Source organism: Ictidomys tridecemlineatus, chromosome 4, assembly GCF_052094955.1.
Source record: "Ictidomys tridecemlineatus isolate mIctTri1 chromosome 4, mIctTri1.hap1, whole genome shotgun sequence".
NCBI classification, from domain to species: domain Eukaryota; kingdom Metazoa; phylum Chordata; class Mammalia; order Rodentia; family Sciuridae; genus Ictidomys; species Ictidomys tridecemlineatus.
In genome coordinates, this window is record NC_135480.1 from 183,026,853 (window position 1) to 183,044,629 (window position 17,777).

General features: G+C 33.7%; 1 protein-coding gene across 1 annotated transcript; it reads left to right on the top strand.

The window, feature by feature from the left end:
* Positions 1 to 15,935: 15,935 nt before the first annotated feature.
* LOC101963672 (olfactory receptor 13C8) lies at positions 15,936 to 16,886 on the top strand. Its single transcript, XM_005340388.2, has one exon. The coding sequence runs from the start codon at positions 15,936 to 15,938 to the stop codon at positions 16,884 to 16,886; it is 951 nt and encodes a 316-aa protein (XP_005340445.2).
* Positions 16,887 to 17,777: the final 891 nt, after the last annotated feature.

Genomic DNA, 17,777 nt, shown 5'->3' on the forward strand with positions numbered 1-17,777 from the left:
AGTATCCTACTTAATAAATTAATTTGGTCAAAAATATATGCTGAATACCACTATGTGCAAACCCTTTACTGGACATTGGGGGTACAATGTTCAGTTGAGAATTTTACAAGGAACTAAGGACTGAGAGAAGAGTTGCACTAAACCTATGTAACATATAATGGTCACATTATTTACATAAGGAAAGAATACTTCTGACAACTCTTACATTAGAAAGGTAAATTCAAGGGGATAAGAAACCAATAATAAATGGTTTCCAATGAATATAGTTTAAGTACAATTTTAGAAAATTTCATTACATTCTTTAAATTCCAAATAGTTCTATTTATTGGTAAACTGTAATTCTCCATAATAGTGGGATTTATTATGCCATATTTGTACCTGCATATAATTTTATTTGTTTCATTTCCCAGTACCTTCCCTTTCCCTCCTCTCCTCCTTCTCCAATCCACTTGCTCTGCTCTATTTATCTTCCTTCTATTATTGTTATTGTGATTTAATTAGTCCATCGTGTGTGTGTGTGTGTGTGTGTGTGTGTGTGTGTGTGTGTGACTTATTGTGGTCTATTTGTACATGGACATAACGTAAATTGTAGATTTCCTTTCTCAGTAGTTTTCCTTGCCTTCCCCTCCTCCCCTTACTACCCACTAAGTCCCTTTTCTTACTCTATTGGTCTCCCTTCTATTTTCTTGAGATTCATTTTTATTAATCCTTTTTTCTCCTCTTTCTTTCTCTAGCTTCCACATATGAGAGAAAACATTTAACCCTTGACTTTCTGAGTTTGGCTTAATTCACTTGGCATAATGTTCTTCAGTTCCATCAATATACTCACAAATGACATCATTTCATTCTTCTTTATGGCTGAGTAAAACTCCTTTGTGAGTGTGTATGTACTTTCTTTACCCACTCATCTGTTAACAGAGACCTAAGTGGGTTCTATAACTTGGCTATTGTGAATTGTGTTGCTATAAATGTTGGTATTCATGTATCAGTGTAGTGTGCTGATTTGAGGAGTTCTGGATAGATACTAAGGAATGGGATGGCTGAGTCATATAGTGGTTCCATTTCTAATCTTTAGAAGAATCTTCATACTGTTTTCTAACGCAATTGTACTAATTTTCAGTCTCACCAACAATGCATATTTTTTCCCACAAATCCTCACCAGAAATTATTGTTATTTGTATTCTTGATGATTGCCATTATAATAGAAGTGAGATGGAATCTCAGTGTAGTTTGATTTGTATTTCTCCACTAAGGATGTTAAACTTTTTTTTCATTTATTTAGAAAAATCTTATTACTTTAATGGAATGGATTTACTTAAGATTTTACAATCAAAATTGATCCATGAAATACTTAATAAACATCTTCATCAGTGAAATAATAAAAATAAAATAAAAATTAGTTGTATATTTTTCTTCTCCATATCGAGAATAACCAGCTTTTTAAAAATAAATATATATTATTATGTATTAACTACATTTCACCAGTTTTATATGGACTCCAAGAAACAATTTTATTAAAACAGTATTTTTATCTTTATTTCTTATGCATTATATTTTTCATAGTAAATGTTACAGAATCATGAAGTTCATAAAACATATTCATATCTACTATTGCAAAGCAACATTTCTGAACGTTATTTGCAAGAGAAGGAAATTGCTACACTCCCTTTCCTCAAGATTTGAACATATGGAGTAAACAAACCTATAAAGTAATGACTGTATTACAATTTGATGAGTAGTTGAAAATGATGTATGATATAATAGCATTGGGTTTCTACAGTAATTTCCTCTTCTCCAATTTAATGTGCCTAGTAATTCTAAAGGATCACAAAAAGTTCATTAGAGTGTAATGCCTTATAAGGCACTTCAAAATAGAACTTATTAGCAGAACTGCATATTCTCATACCAGAGTCTGATAGATAAGACTCACAATATTGCTATGATCATCTTTCCAACCTATCACCTGATTAATTTCCCAAAACACTACTAGATTCATTTTCTTCAAGATGCAACATTATCTCAATTCAGACATTGAAATAATTTTTATCCTCATTTTAATTTGAGGTTTTTGTTTGTTTTACTTAGGCAAAGACTAACAAGATTGGAGTTTTAAAAGCCATCCCACTATTGCTTTAATTTGAAGCAAATCATCTAAGCAATTTGTTTCTTCAATAGTGAATTTTAAATTGAATATCAATAAAAAGCTAAGTCATCAACTCAAACACCTGCTGTAGTGGTGAGTTATAAAGAAGAGAGATACAGAACAAAAATGGAGGAGGGAGGGAAAATGTAAAAAAAAGATGACGGAAATAGTACTTAAGAGTAGTTTAAGCAGTATCAGAGACAAAACTAATCTGATTAGGTGTTATAATTTATCAAGCAAGAAAAGAAATTTGGAACTCTATTCCCATCCAATGCATTCTATACAACTATGGACATATGCAGTTTTTCTTTTTTAAAGAAAAAGACATTAGCTATAGAATATCGGAGACTGGTGACATTAGCTATAGAATATCGGAGACTGGTAAAAAAAAAATTCAAATTTGCTGTAAAATGAAGAGCTTCATGAGTGTGTTAGTTGTCTCTGTTTACCTCCACTAACACTGGGAAATTGGAGACTGATGCCTGGTCAAGAAAAGAATGAAATATCCTATTAAATAATAACATACTATCTAAAGTCTGAAACTCTGCTGGAGGTACACTGTACTAGATTGTTTATGATAATGATTTGCATATAGCTTTTTTACATGCCACATTTTAAATACAGGAACAGTGTAGTATAAAAGACCTCTTATCAAACTTGAGCTTTGTCTTCTAGGGATCAAACCATTTTGCTACATATCTTGGCATGTCACAATCCAAAAATAAAATATATTCTGTGAGAATGAAGAAAACCCTGGAACTGCTACTGGAAGATTTTGGACCTCACTGTAACTGCTATTTCATATGCTGAGATGTTGTATGTTTTATCTTTATTAAAAACTATGTGACTATACACTATGGAGCTTCAATTTCTCAAACCTACATAAAAATCTGTTAACTGTTGCAATTGGTGACATGAGGATAACTGAAACACCTTCATCTCCGTAATTTAAATGAGAGCTAAGACTTTATTCAGAAGAAAGACAGGTAAATTGTGGTGGGGTGGGGAAGAAACTATTAATAACATGGTTTTGTTAATATACTAAAATTATTAAAAATATATAGCTTCCAGGCCACCAGCTATTTAACGTCACAGTAGTTCTATCGGCATCGAGAAGAGGAAAGACATATCAGTGGAACTTGTGGCTGATAGATCTAAAACTAAGAACTAAATGGATTAACAGGAAGTTCAGATGGATGGAAGTTAAGCTAATTTGTTACCTGGGCTGCTTTACCAAAAATGAAAATACCAGAGTGATCCTTAGATTGCCAAGTCCACAATAGCCTGTCTTCAATGAGGAAGGTCAGGCACTAATGTGGAGTTAGAAAGATATTTCTTTGATTGGAATGTGACCTCCATTTAATCCATAGTCACTACTAAGTTCATATCTGTTGTAAGAGCTGAAAATCAAGAGACATCAGAGATTCAGGGATATTATTCAAAGAGTTAGATCATACTGTAGATGAATGTTATCAATTTCCAGCTAACCCAATATTAACTTGGATTTTATGCACTAGCATACAGGGAAATATTTCCATTACTGTCAGAATAGCTGAATGGAAAGATTTGTTACAGGGCTGGGCTGTAGCTCAGAGGCAGAGTGCTTGTCTAGCATGTGTGAGGCACTGGGTTTGATCCTCAGCACCATATAAAAATAAAAAATAAATAAATAAAGGCATTCTGTCCATTTACAACTACAAATTTTTAAAAAGAGAGAGAAAGATTTGTTACAGACTTACTCAGGATACTAAATTAAATACCACCTTAAAAGATCTAGGTAGATGGAAAAACTTCCAATCTGATGAGGTGGATAAAGATGGAGCTACTCAAAGAATATCTTAAAGGTGGAATAGTCAAATTCCACCATTAGAGACTAAATGTAATCATCTTTCTGAAGCTCCAAAGACATTGAGAATGCAAGAAAATTTGGATTGATTATACAATGACACTGAAGTGTCCCCTAATATTATGCTTATGACACAGACAATAAAAGGACTCCAACTGCTCAGGTCATTTCATGTACTCATTTGAGAGGAAGGTGAAGTAGAAGAACAAGAGAATGCATAGATTTTCTAGCTTAACTTTCCAAAATGCCATTTAATGATGGAGAGGGGAGTCTGTTAGGATTACTTAGTCTACTAGTCTTATTAATTGAAAGTAGATTAATTTAAAGTGCAATGCTGACTTCCTAAAATGATTTTAAAAGGGCTTCCTCCTCTTCAACTTTTTGGAAAAATTTATAAAGGATTGAAATTAATTCTTTCTTCAATGTTTGGTAGACTTCACCATTGAAGCCATCAGGACTTAGGCTTTTCTTTGGAGAGATATAAAAATAAGTCTCAAAGTCTTAATTTAAAAATGAAAGCTATGTATGTATATTGTATCACCTCTACCAAAAATTATTACTGGGTATGTATTATATGTTTGAATGGAGGACACTTCACTTAGCCAAATCATTGGTTCATACAAATCTTCTGTTTATTCTTTTCTAAAAGAATTAGCCACATGGGAACTTAAGCACTATCAGAACACAATCAAATTCAGAATATACATATACATCAAGGAACTCTGTAAGATGTATGTATGCCAGGCAGCCTCTAATTAAGAGGCTGAGGCAAGAGGGTCATGAGTTCAAAGCCAGCCTCAGTAAGGCACTAAGCAACTCAGTGAGACCCTGTCTCTAATAAAATACAAAATAGGGCTGAGAATGTGGCTTAGTAGTTGAGTGCCCCTGAGTTCAATCCTGGGTATACAAAAAAAATGTATGTATTAGTACCCACAATTTTTTGTGTGTAATTATCCAGTATGACTTGTAGCCAATGAGGTTCATGATTGACTACTGAGGACTAAATAATGTGGTTGCTTAGCCATAACTGACATGACATTAACAATTCAAGATGTGTACTATTATTTTATGATCTATTTTAATAGCATATTCTTTATTTCTATTTCAGAAGAAATTCAAATCCAGTATGAGTGGATTCCAATACATAATTACTATGCTCCCAGAAGACATTTAAATTATCCTGTTTATTGCCACATTCTGTTGAGGTGGCACACTCAAGCAATTGTAAATTACTGTTCATTATTCTGATGACAAAATGCTGATATCTTAATCTAAATATTTAAGACTGAATTATAAGCGATGATAAATAATAGAACCACCAGGGGAATGGCTGATTAAACTTGCTAAAATACAGGGCCAAGCAAACAGCAATATTGTCTTAGGAATTATTTGGTCTATTATTATTTCTTCCGTTGTCAATCCAAGTAAGGTATTGTTCTATGGCCTCCAAATCAAAAGCACTTAATTGATTAGGTTGATTGATTTGTAGAGAAATCATATGTCATATCAAGAAACGTTATTATTCTCTATTTATGAAGCTGCCAGGAGATTGAGAAAAGCTAGATTTGAGTGGGGCTCTGAAAAGCAGCAGGTACTCTTGGAGCTCCAAAGAATATTCAAATGTACGTCCCAGGAGATGAAATCCCAATTCTCAAATATAATCAGAAGTGTCCACAATATGTCATCACAATGATGAAAGCTTTTGACCAAATTCCATTACTTTTATCCTGGGAATACCACTGAGACTTTTCATAGATAATTATTGGAGGAAGCCTCAAGTTTTATGCCTTTTGGAAGACAATAGTTGGCCAACTGAGCATTAATTTAGATTTCTTCTATTATGGAAGTATGGAAAATTACTTTGGAACTGAAATATGCATGTTATGAAGTATATGCAAAGAGCATTCTAATACAGAAATGCACACAGTGTTCACTTTTAAATGGAAATTGCATATTCAAAAATATGAAATGAGGGATAATTGGAGGTGTCCATAGCATACATAAAAAGGCTTGTCATGTGTTTGGTCCCTATGTTAATTTCCCTGAGGAATTTCTTACCCCATAGAAAAATAGGCCTCTCCCCATGATCAGTTACAGGAGAATGCTAAAAAAGCAGCGTCATATCTACTCAAGTAGAGAAAGCAGACACTTAACCTCAAAGGAAACAACCTTTTGACTTGAAAATAGAAAGATAAATCTGCTCAATGAGTATTAGCAGTGCTTCTTACCATCAGAGAAACTTTATAATAACATAACATGGTACACATTTTTATCATTTCTCAGATAGCAAAGTATGGACAGACATTATGGTCTGGAAAATGGGTCTTATAAGACTGAAAAATGAAAAAATGCATATGTACGAGATGGGAAGTTATACAACACTTTAGGGACCTGAAGAGGGAAAATCCAACTGGAGTAAGTCTATGCCTATGATGAAATATCATTCTTAATTAACAAGTCGGAGTTTTCATTAGCTCTTTGAAAGTACCTCTCGTGGACACGAGATGAGAAGACATGGAGGCATTCAAGCAATGCAATAATATGTGCAAAAATATGCATCCCACTGTCTCCCTTAGAAACTGAAAATATACTAAAATTATTATGCTTGTCAGCAGAAAAAAACAGAGACTAAAAGCAGTTATGAACTATATATTAGTTTTCTATGCCTGACATAACATAGCACTACAAAAGGGTGAATTAAAACATAGAAATATATTGTCTACAGTTCTAGAGGGTGGAAATCTAAAATGAAGTTTTTAGCAGGGCCAAAGCACCAAATTGATAGGGGAGAATCCTTCCTTTCCTCTTCCCAGCTTTGGGTGATTTGTCAGCAATTCTTGACTTTCCTTGGTGTACAGCCACACTAGTTTCATTTCTGCCTCCAATGTCACATGGTAGCCCTCGCCTCTGGGTCTGTTTTTCTCTGCTGTTCCTATAAGGACACCAGTCACATTGGTTAAACACCCCTGTGCTGCAGTGTGACTTCAGCTTATCTGATTAAAACTATAAAACACTGTTTCCAAATAAGGTCACATTCTGAGGCACTGGAGGATGGACCTTTAACATATCTTTTGGAGGGACATAATTCAACTCACAACAGACTGATTTTTGAAGGGACCCAGGAAAATCTGCAGTTGACAAGTAGATTACATTGGTTTATTATCCTTGGTTTCAAGTGGTAAGAGGGAAACACTTATGCTGGACTTATATTTGCGTACCTGAAAAATGAAGAAAATACTGCTACCACTATTAAAATCCTCTAGCACGAATTTTGGGCTACTTTTAATGTTGATACTGTATTTAAGGAACCCATTTTGCTCCAAGTGAAATATAAGTTATAAAGCATCACACACAAAGGGCTTATCAAATGCATGATACATAAAGAAATGGATTGACTGAATGTTAGAATCTCCTAATAAAAGACTGATAGCTTTTCCAACAGAATGAATATGTGTTAAAATTTCAGATATGTGAAGGAAAAGAGGAATTGTCATTTGATAGATTATTGAGATATTTTTATAAAGATATAGAGAGGTGGTAAGAATAACAGCATTTGCAAAAACTTCTCATTTTCTATTTTTTTCCTTGTTTGCTTCTATGTTGGTGGCATGTGGATTACATTTATGAGTTCCAGGAGAAGGATCAATTGTGGAACATGACACTGGGACAATATCTGTAACTACAAGTGTCCATCATTGCTTCAGAACAGGTCATTTCCTTCTTTTCATCTTTTAAAAGCAGGATTTGTGGGCTTTGTTTCTTTCCTATGCAGTGCATGAGGAAGGCTCATAAGTTTGCTTTTATGAGTCTATTCCATATGACTAGGAATAGATGAAGGGGAGAATCACTGCAGTGATTTATGTTGCTGCCAGTTTCATGGGTCATTTCCCTTGCTAAGCTTAACAGTCCAACTTCAAGGAAGATGAACTGGGTAAAAAATAATGAAAAAAATGAAAAGACGCAGGAGGGAAGAAGTAGCTCAGTGATAGAACACTTGCTTAGTATTTGGAATGTCCTGCTTTTGATCCCAGGAACACCAAATTAATTAATTAATTTATAAAAAATAAAAAAAAAAAACTTGCCAGGCATGGTGGCATGTGTCGGTAATTCAGACACTCAAGCACTCAGAAGTCTGGAGTGGGAGGATCCCCCAGCCCAGGAGTTTTGAAGATGCAAGCCCGGGAAACATAGCAAGACCCCATTACAAAAGGAGAAGGAGGGAAGGAGGGAGGAAGGCGTGGTTAGGTTAAGGTAACTTATTGGACTTACAAACCTACCACTGATAGGACCACTGTTTTCTGAGGGATCTGTGGGAAGTTCTTTGGCATGTCAAACTAAAGTGTATTTGGAGGTATGATAGTGTCCTGAAGAAATCAACATTGGGGTCCAAAATGTGGATTCAAACTCTACTTAAGCAATATGTCATTAAAGGCAACAACAAGTTCATGAATAGATGACTTGGACCAAAACATTGTAAGAGGGACTTGAACATAGATTTATGAGCCTTAGCATGAAAATCAACTTATTGGCCTATTGGTCCACATTAACTGATTTAAGCAGATTTTGGTACAATAGAAGAAAGATCAAGGATGTGGAAGAAGGAGATTGATAGGGAGGGAGAATTGACAGGGGAAAATAATTGAATGAATTTTAGCTAACTTTCCAGTGTGCCATATGAATATACTAAGTGAATATCATCATTATGTCCATCAACTAGACTCTATTTTTTAAAAAAATGTAAATAAATAGAAAGATAGGTAGAATAAAGGAAAGGAAACAGGAGGTTGGAGGAGGGGGGAGGGCAAAGATAAGTACTGAGGACTTAACTGGAGCAAAATATACTCTAAGCATTTATAATTATGTCAAAATAAGGCCTAATGTTATGTATAACTATTAGGAACCAATAAAAAATATATGAAAAAGGGATGTTGGTTCATTAGGATAGGAAATAATGACAATAGACCTGGACAGATAACAGAGATTTAGAAACAATGGAAAAAAATTTAACAGATAGGAATACAACATCCTAGGGCAGAAGAATGGGAAATATGCACAATAACCCCCTGCACACTGATGGTATTTATTACCTCTGCTCCTCCAGGTGGAAGAGGACTTAACTCATAAAGAATGTCATTTTTACCATAGATCACCCTTAAAGTCTTCAAATACTGTGGTTAATGTGGATGGCAATATATTCCTTATTTGAATTTTGTCAACACAAAAATGTACCAATTATAGGACATAATGAGATATGACAACATTCCCCCTAGAGTTTTGAAAAGTTTTTAATTTTCCATGCTTATGTTCCTGACTTTAATTTGTTGCAAATATTAGGCCCCTCCCTATCTTTTCCAAGAAAGAATTTAAATTGCCTTCCTGTGCTAATAGCTAGTCCTTTGGAAGATATTTCTGGAGCTCAGAATGTAGAGAAATATTTATATCACCACAAAGTTCTCAATGAACTATGGACCATCTTACACCATTTTCTTTTTTTCTGAGATTGAACTAGCATACTGGGCCTGTGAGTTAGAATATCTTAGACAGACTTACCTACTGGTATTACCTGAGGGATACACTACAGGTAAGTGGAAACTTGAAGAAAATAATAGGAGGAGCACACTGTTTACTGATTCTCATTTGAACCTCCTCGTTTTATCCTGCCAACTATCACATAAAATGGAGAGCATTTCTTAAGGCTACAAAGGAAATGCTATTAAAGAAGAAAGCCAGTCTCAAACCAAAGGAAAAAAACCATTCCTCAGACTCAGAGGTACAGAAATGACATCAAAGTCATCTTCTTGTTATGTAAACACTCTTCCTCAAATTATGGATATTAATTGTATATGGTTTAACTTTTTCATCTATTGAGTTTTCAGTAGTGTCATGGAGATTTGTATTATATTTTAGACTATCCTCTGAGTACCATTCACAACAAAACTCTTAGGTACATACTGCCCTTACTTAAAGAAGAGGGGAAAAACGGTTCCAAGTCTCTGAGTTTCAAATGTAGGTACTCAAAGTTGAGTGTTCTCTTCTAATGTCACATCTGCCTCTTTAAAATCATCTATTTCTTTTCTCTCCCACCCTCCACCAGTTCTTAAGATAGAAGGTACATTGGGTTCCCCTCTGTGGTGCTTTAACCCAGAAATATCAATGTAAATTGGTTTGTTATCCCTCATCTTCTTCAGTAGACAAGCAATATGTTACTGGACCTGTAATCTGTTTTTTTTTAATCTCTCTCCCAAATATATAGATCTGCAATATTATAATCTGACCATCTTGTGGTCAAATAATATGGCCATAACTATGGGAACTATGTTTGAAAAGATTTTTAAAATGTTTTCTGAGATATCATGTGTTAGCTCAGATATCATATCACCTGTGTGGTTATATTATAACATATTAAAAATTGTGGGATTCAAATTTTGTAAGAGACAATTATGATGATTCCTATATCTAATATAAATGCAATTCTTATTAGATATAATTCTCTGTAAATAATAATGAGTGTAAACTTCCTCTTCTATTAACCTTTTCTGGAAGTTCCTTGAACCAAGTTTCTGTAATCAGTTCCTCTTTATCTTTTACTTATTCATTGACCAAGAAAGTAACTTTGAGTTACCTTTTAATTGTAACTAAATATGACCCAAGGAAGAACGAAATGGGTTTTATGTTCCTACTCTCTACCATAATTTTAACATGTGATAACAATGAAACTTAAGATCCCACTAATGAGCCTCTGTTAGTTCCAATACATAAGTGAACTCCCAAAGCCGGAAGCTAGAACATTAGCGCAATGCCACAGAGCTCCCAGGAGGTGGCAGCAAAGATTCTCTTCAGTTTATATGTGTTTGAGGATGATTTCCTCTACTGTTCAATACACCCTGGGGGCCCATATAGAAAAACCATAGACAAAATAAATGTGTACTGTTTCAAACTATGGACAAAGTCTCAATGAATTTACAACTTCTAGAAGAGAAATTGTCAGAGGAAAAGGAGGAAAGAAGACTGTCTTTAGCAAAAAAAAAAATGTGCATGAAAGGTTCAAACAGCACTCGCTCGTGCAGACACACACACACACACACACACACACACACACACACACACACACACACACACACACTCTCCCACCACAACCCCATCCCCCAGCACCAATCCTGTAACTTATTAACTGGTATGGTTTTTGTTTTTCTTTTATTCTGAGTTTCTGGTGAAGTGACTTTCACACTCAGAAGTGAAAGATACTGAAAATCCAGGCAGAATGAGGCACTTAAATTAATAACTTTAGTAAGTGAAGCATCCAAGACCTACCTATGAAGGACCCCAAAAGCTTTAGCCACTTCTTCAAACTAAACTAGATGTACATTAGTTCCCAGGGACAGAAGTGAACTGAAAACTCAGGGGAAACAGGAAGATTTTCTTTTTGCCAAGGAAAATAAAAACTTTTTGATATCAATTTGACCTAAAATGAACTGCCATGTGACTATTTCCAAAGGAAGATGAATTATGAGTCAAGTTCTCTATAAGCTAAAGAAGGAGCCCATGATTTCCCTGAAAAGCAATGATTACAAATCTACAAATCACAAGTCAAAGTTGAGTACTGTTGAGAAACATACATGATCCTGATCAACACTCCTCCATTAATCAGGGCTAATACCAATGCTAGATTTATTTGAGCCACACTAAGGAAAAACCTTTCCAATGGGACCACAGGACCTAATTTTCTTTTCATCCTCCTTCGTTGTTGACCAATCACTCTATGACTTTTTTTTAAAAAAAAATTCCTAGATGAAAAGCTTGACTTTAAAAAAGGTTTGGTCAAACTAAGTTTTGATTTATTTTTTTCTTTTATTTTATTTATTTATTTATTTATTTTGAGAGAGAGAGAGAATTTTAATTTTGGTTTTTTGTTTTTTTTTTTAGTTTTCAGCGGACACAACATCTTTGTTTGTATTTTTTTCTTTTAAATGACTCATTTTCCCTTTTAATCTATTAAATATTATTTGTATATGGCATCGTGAATCAGTTCTTTTTATTTTAATTTTTATGATACCTCCTTCCATTTAAACTACTTTTTATCAGCATTTGTTTGTTGACTATGCCCTATACATATATATGCACTCTTTAATTTATGCATGTATTTTTGTTTCTCTGTTTCTTTTATATTTAGGCTTTAATTAATCATTCACCTCTGTATTTTATTTCCTACTTCCCTATGTTGTTTTCCTCAGTCTTTACAAAGCCTCCTATATTTCCCCACAATCACTGATTCCACTTACATTCTCTCTCCCATCTCATAGTGATGTGTTTGATTTGTCTCTATACATGCATGTATCCTGGTAAAATATGTATTTTTAATTTTAATAATTGTACAATGATGTAGATCACCCTGCTGCTTATTTTTTCAGGAATTTATTTATATTACTGTATTAATAGTCCATTTGCTTCCAATTTCTACAGAGTGTACCATTGTGCATATTCACATGTGGTAGAACCAACACTCTGAAAATGAAAATACAGTTTGCCTCTGACATCCTTTCGCCACAAAAAGTGCAATGATTAACATCTTTATGCTTGTCTTCTTAAGCCCAAGGACTGGAATCCCTAGGTTCTACCCAATTTTAATTTAGCCAGAAAGCTTTCCATTGTATCAGTGAATCCTACCTGCCCCCATGTCTGCCATTTTGGGGTGATATTTACTTTTCCAATAAAAAATAAGTAATATTTCATGCCTGTTTAAGTGATCACTTTTGAACCTTTAATAAACATTTTCAGATTTTCTACTGTAACACTACTATGAAATGTTGATTCTGAGAATTTAATAAGCATTTCTCAGATTTTCTAAGTTTGAGCATCTCTCCATATACTTGTCAGCCATTTAGGAAACCACTTCTGTAATCTGCTATTGTATACTCTTTGACCAATTTTCTGTTGGTTTAAAGCTTTACATTTTCAATTATCAAGATTTTTTATCCATTATAAGAGTGACCCCTTGTCAGTTATCCCCTGTATGATTATCCCTTTTAATCAGCTTCTACATTCTATTAACTTTATATTTAATGTACTTCATTGAAAAGAAATTCTTTATTTTGATAGAATTAAAACCACCAACTTTTGCTTATAGTTGATGACATTTGAGATTTTGAAAGGCTTTTCTTCCACTGTTTAGTTCACAAAGATATACATATTAGCTCATTAATTGAAAATTTTCATTTTTTACATTTATATCCATAATCCATCTAGTTTCAAATTTTATGTATGCATGATGACCCAAATGTCTAATTTTGTCTCTTTGGTAACCCAAACTCTAATTTAATCTCTTTATTATATAAAAGAAATTTTTCTAACATTATCTACTATTTTTTCACTCCATCACTGCTTTGCCTTCACAATTTTATCTAGCTCCCATATGTACATGTGTCTCTATCTATGATCTCTTTTCATTAACCTTGGATTATTTCAATGTACTTGCACTATTATTACACTATTTCTATTATTGGGGCTTTGTAGTGTAACCCAAATATAGATTCTCCCTTATTTTTCTTTTATAAAATTGATTGTATGTGTTAAATTGTGTACTTTTATTCTTCCATACAACTTTTTAAATGAGTACTTACATTCCTTAAAATAAAAAACTTGGGTACGTTATGAATGGACTCAATTGGGTGCACAGACTAATGGGGTTGGCAGGGGCAGACTATTGCATTTTTATCCCATCTATTAATAAGTTATACCTTCACAATTATTCATAGTTTGTTATTCTCTATATCATAATTTTAAAGGATTTATTGAAATATCTCATTCAGACTTTAAAAGGTCCAGGGGCTTTATACTTTTATTATTTTTATTACATTTATTATATTATATTATATATAATATATATATTATATTATTATTCTAATCATTTATTTATAAATGTAAAAAGAACTGTTGATTTTTCCATTGGTCTTATAGCCATAAATTTTACTAATTTTTCTCCCTAGTTCATATAGATTTTTAGCCTTTATTTAACATTACTTCTGTTATTTTCCTGTCTAATGATTTTTTACCAGAAACTGCTAAGTCTATGTTAAATGGAGGCCGTAAGAATGGACATTCTAACCTTGTAACAGATATTAATAAGAATGAATTAGCTCTCTCCATTAATTATTAGCAAATAGTAATTTGATATGGGCTTTCTTTCAAATTTAGAAAGTTACCTTCTGCTTTGTGAACTTCAGATAAATTATATGAAAATTATGAACTGAACTTCACTAAATATGTTTTCACATCTCCAAAATCATAACATTTTTATTCAGGTTTTTTATACTATGATTTGCAGTGATAGTTACCAAATATTTAAGGAAGGGCACTCTATGTCCCACAAAATAGCAATCCTATCTCTTTAGAAATGTATGTGGCAGAGGGTTACCAAAACGCAAACACTATTTTATTATCATTGAAATTATTTAAAATACAGATTTTGATATTAATTCTTACTTATTTCACTGGGAAGTTTTTCACCTATGACCTTGGAATTCTCCTTAAAAAAAAAAACAGAAGTGTAAATAAGAATCTGAAAGAATAGTGCTTTCTTCTCACTTGAAAAACAAGTAAAACTGCCAATACTGGTTTTCTAAACTGTCCTTTTTGGGTTTTATACAGGTTATATTCCTGTGTGGATTTTCTTTACCAAAAATAATGACTCGATGTCAGTGACATTATTAAATGTATATTTTTTTAATAAAAGCACAATCATTATAGATGATCCTCACCTGATAGTTCTTGCATGAGGTGTAAATAAACAAATTAGAGAAGCCTACAATATATAATGTTACCTTTCTTTACCAAAAATAAAATTGTCTTTTTAAATAATTTCAATTTATTCCAATTTTGAAAAATACTTGTTTAAACATAAAAGCCCTTGTTACATTGAAGAAGAGAGTAGATAAATGTAAATATTTGTTATTTTTTTCAAGGAAGGTACTTTCCTCAATGAGATTTCTCAAAGAGGTTATATGTTACAATCACTCCTCACCAGCAGACAGACTAAGATTAGAATGGTACTCAGTCACACGGACAATACTATTATTTTGATGGGATCTAAGCAATTTTTGTCTTTGTGGGTCCTTTTTTCCATTAAAAAGTTAAAAGTTATATTTTATTTCTGTATCAGTATAAAGATATATATTAATACTATGTGCTAAAACTTAAAAGGTCACTTTTTCTTCAGCTTTTAAAACATTTTCCTAGGCTCCTCACCATATGACGGGCTTGCTGCATTGACAGCCTTGTGTTAATATTTCAAATAGATGTAAGATTCTGTTGGGTAATATAAATGATTTAAGACCAATTAAGCACAACATGTTCATTAGCAACCTATATTCACCTCCAGTGACCAGAGACAAGAGAGTGAGGAGAGTACTTTGGCAGAAGAAGAGACATGCTTTAAAGACTATGGGTCAGTTGTAACAACTTCATGATGGAAACAGCTTCAGTATTTTCAAAAATCCTCATTTATTTGGAGCCAAGCTAGAAGTACAGATGTTTAACCATAGCTGATGATTTTAAAATATTGACCTCTAATTCACATTTTAAACACAATGCAGGCACCCAATGCCAAACCAAGCACAGCTGTCTGCAGAATCCAGGCTGTCAGCTACTGCTTTTCAAGAGGCAGAACTTGTAGAAATGACAAGACAATGGTTTGGGATCCAAAGATCCTGTCTCTTAAGTCTGAGAAAGTCAGGTTGGGATCCTCAATGTAGTGAGCCAGATTTATAGTAAAAAAAGAAAAAGAAAAAAAAAAGGAAGAAATCCCCAGAGTTACGCTGTTGCACCCAAATACAAAATTGCAGTAACACAGACTATGATTCTTTAAAAAAAAAAAAAAAAAAGCTCTTTCAGATATTGTATTAACAGATTTCTGTTCTATCATCCACAGAGTTCTGTTGGAGAAAGCATAACATGGAAAGAATCAATGATTCTGTGTTGACAGAATTTGTCTTGGTGGGGCTTTCTGCCCACCCAAAACTCCAGACAGTTTTCTTTGTGCTAGTTTTGTGGATGTACGTGATAATCCTGCTTGGAAATGGAGTCCTCATCTCAGTGATCATCTATGATTTTCACCTACACACCCCTATGTATTTCTTCCTCTGTAATCTTTCCTTCCTGGACATTTGCTACACAAGTTCTTCTGTCCCACTGATTCTTGACAGCTTTCTGACTTTAAGGAAAAAAGTTTCCTTCCCTGGGTGCATGGTGCAAATGTTCCTCTCCTTTGCCATGGGAGCCACAGAATGTGTACTTCTAGGCGTGATGGCACTTGACCGCTATGTGGCCATCTGCTATCCACTGAGGTACTCTGCCATCATGACCAAAGGTGTCTATGTGCCCATGGCAGCTGGATCATGGGTCACTGGACTTGTTGACTCCATGATACAGACATGTCTAGCAATACAATTACCGTTTTGTACTAATAATGTCATTCACCATTTTGTCTGTGAAATTCTGGCTGTATTGAAACTGGCCTGTGCTGATATTTCAATCAATGTGATCAGCATGGCAGGGTCAAATCTGATTGTCCTAGTTATTCCACTGCTAGTTATTTTGATCTCTTACATTTTTATTGTTGCTACCATTCTGAGGATCCCTTCCACTGAGGGAAAACGTAAGGCCTTCTCCACCTGCTCAGCCCACCTGACAGTGGTGATTATATTCTATGGAACCATCTTCTTCATGTATGCAAAGCCCAAGGCTAAAACTTCCACTGGTACAGATAATCAAGACATCATTGAGGCTCTCATCTCCCTCTTCTATGGAGTAATGACCCCCATGCTCAATCCTCTCATCTATAGTCTGAGGAACAAGGATGTAAAGGCTGCTGTTAAGAATATGCTGAGTAGGAAAAATTTCTGATGAAATATGAATACTAATTTTTACTATATGACTTAGTATTCAAAGTAGCTACAGACTCAAAATTCAGAAACAGAAAATTACCACATGAAAACAAATTTACCATGTATCATTCAAAACCATGTGATAGCAATATTTTAATAGCTGTTATACAATTTTTTGTACTAACTATAGAAATGAGTCATGCTCCTTGTTTAAAACCTAATTACTACAGAAATGCAAATTGTTGAAAATCTCTTAGGAATAGTCAGCAAAAAGAAATCACTCTTCAACATTGAGAAAATAATAATAACCAAAGACATCCTAAAAAAACACTCTGTAACCTATAATAGGCACTTTATTAGTAAGCAAAGTAAATATTAAATGGCATATATATTTTGCATTCATTTTTAATTCGTTCACTTATTATTATTTGTTAACCACAAATATAAGCACCCTGAGGATAGTATTTATTAACCTCCAGCATCCCAAGGACCTGTAACAAAGCCTGGAACATAATAAATGCCCAATAAATATTTTAAATAAATACCTGATGTATAAAACCAGAAATGTGTGTCTGTCACAGCTGAGGTTGCAAATGTTATTCAAGAAGAAAATATGAAATATTCTGAATAAATACTCTTGGCGTTTTGTCACAAACATTTATTAATAGCTAACATATTACCTTTTATTTTCTTTGTTATAACACACAGGAATTATACATATGTGCTTACCATCTACCATAACTTTTCCAGGCTTTGGTATATAATGAGACCACAATAGATGAAAAAGTTCCCTAATAATGGATCCTAAGATTTAAATTAATAAAATGCAGATGACATAGTGGCAAAGTATTTCTGCTGGATTTTTGAAAAGAGTTCAGGTTGGAAGAAGGATTTCTTTTCTGCTCTTCAC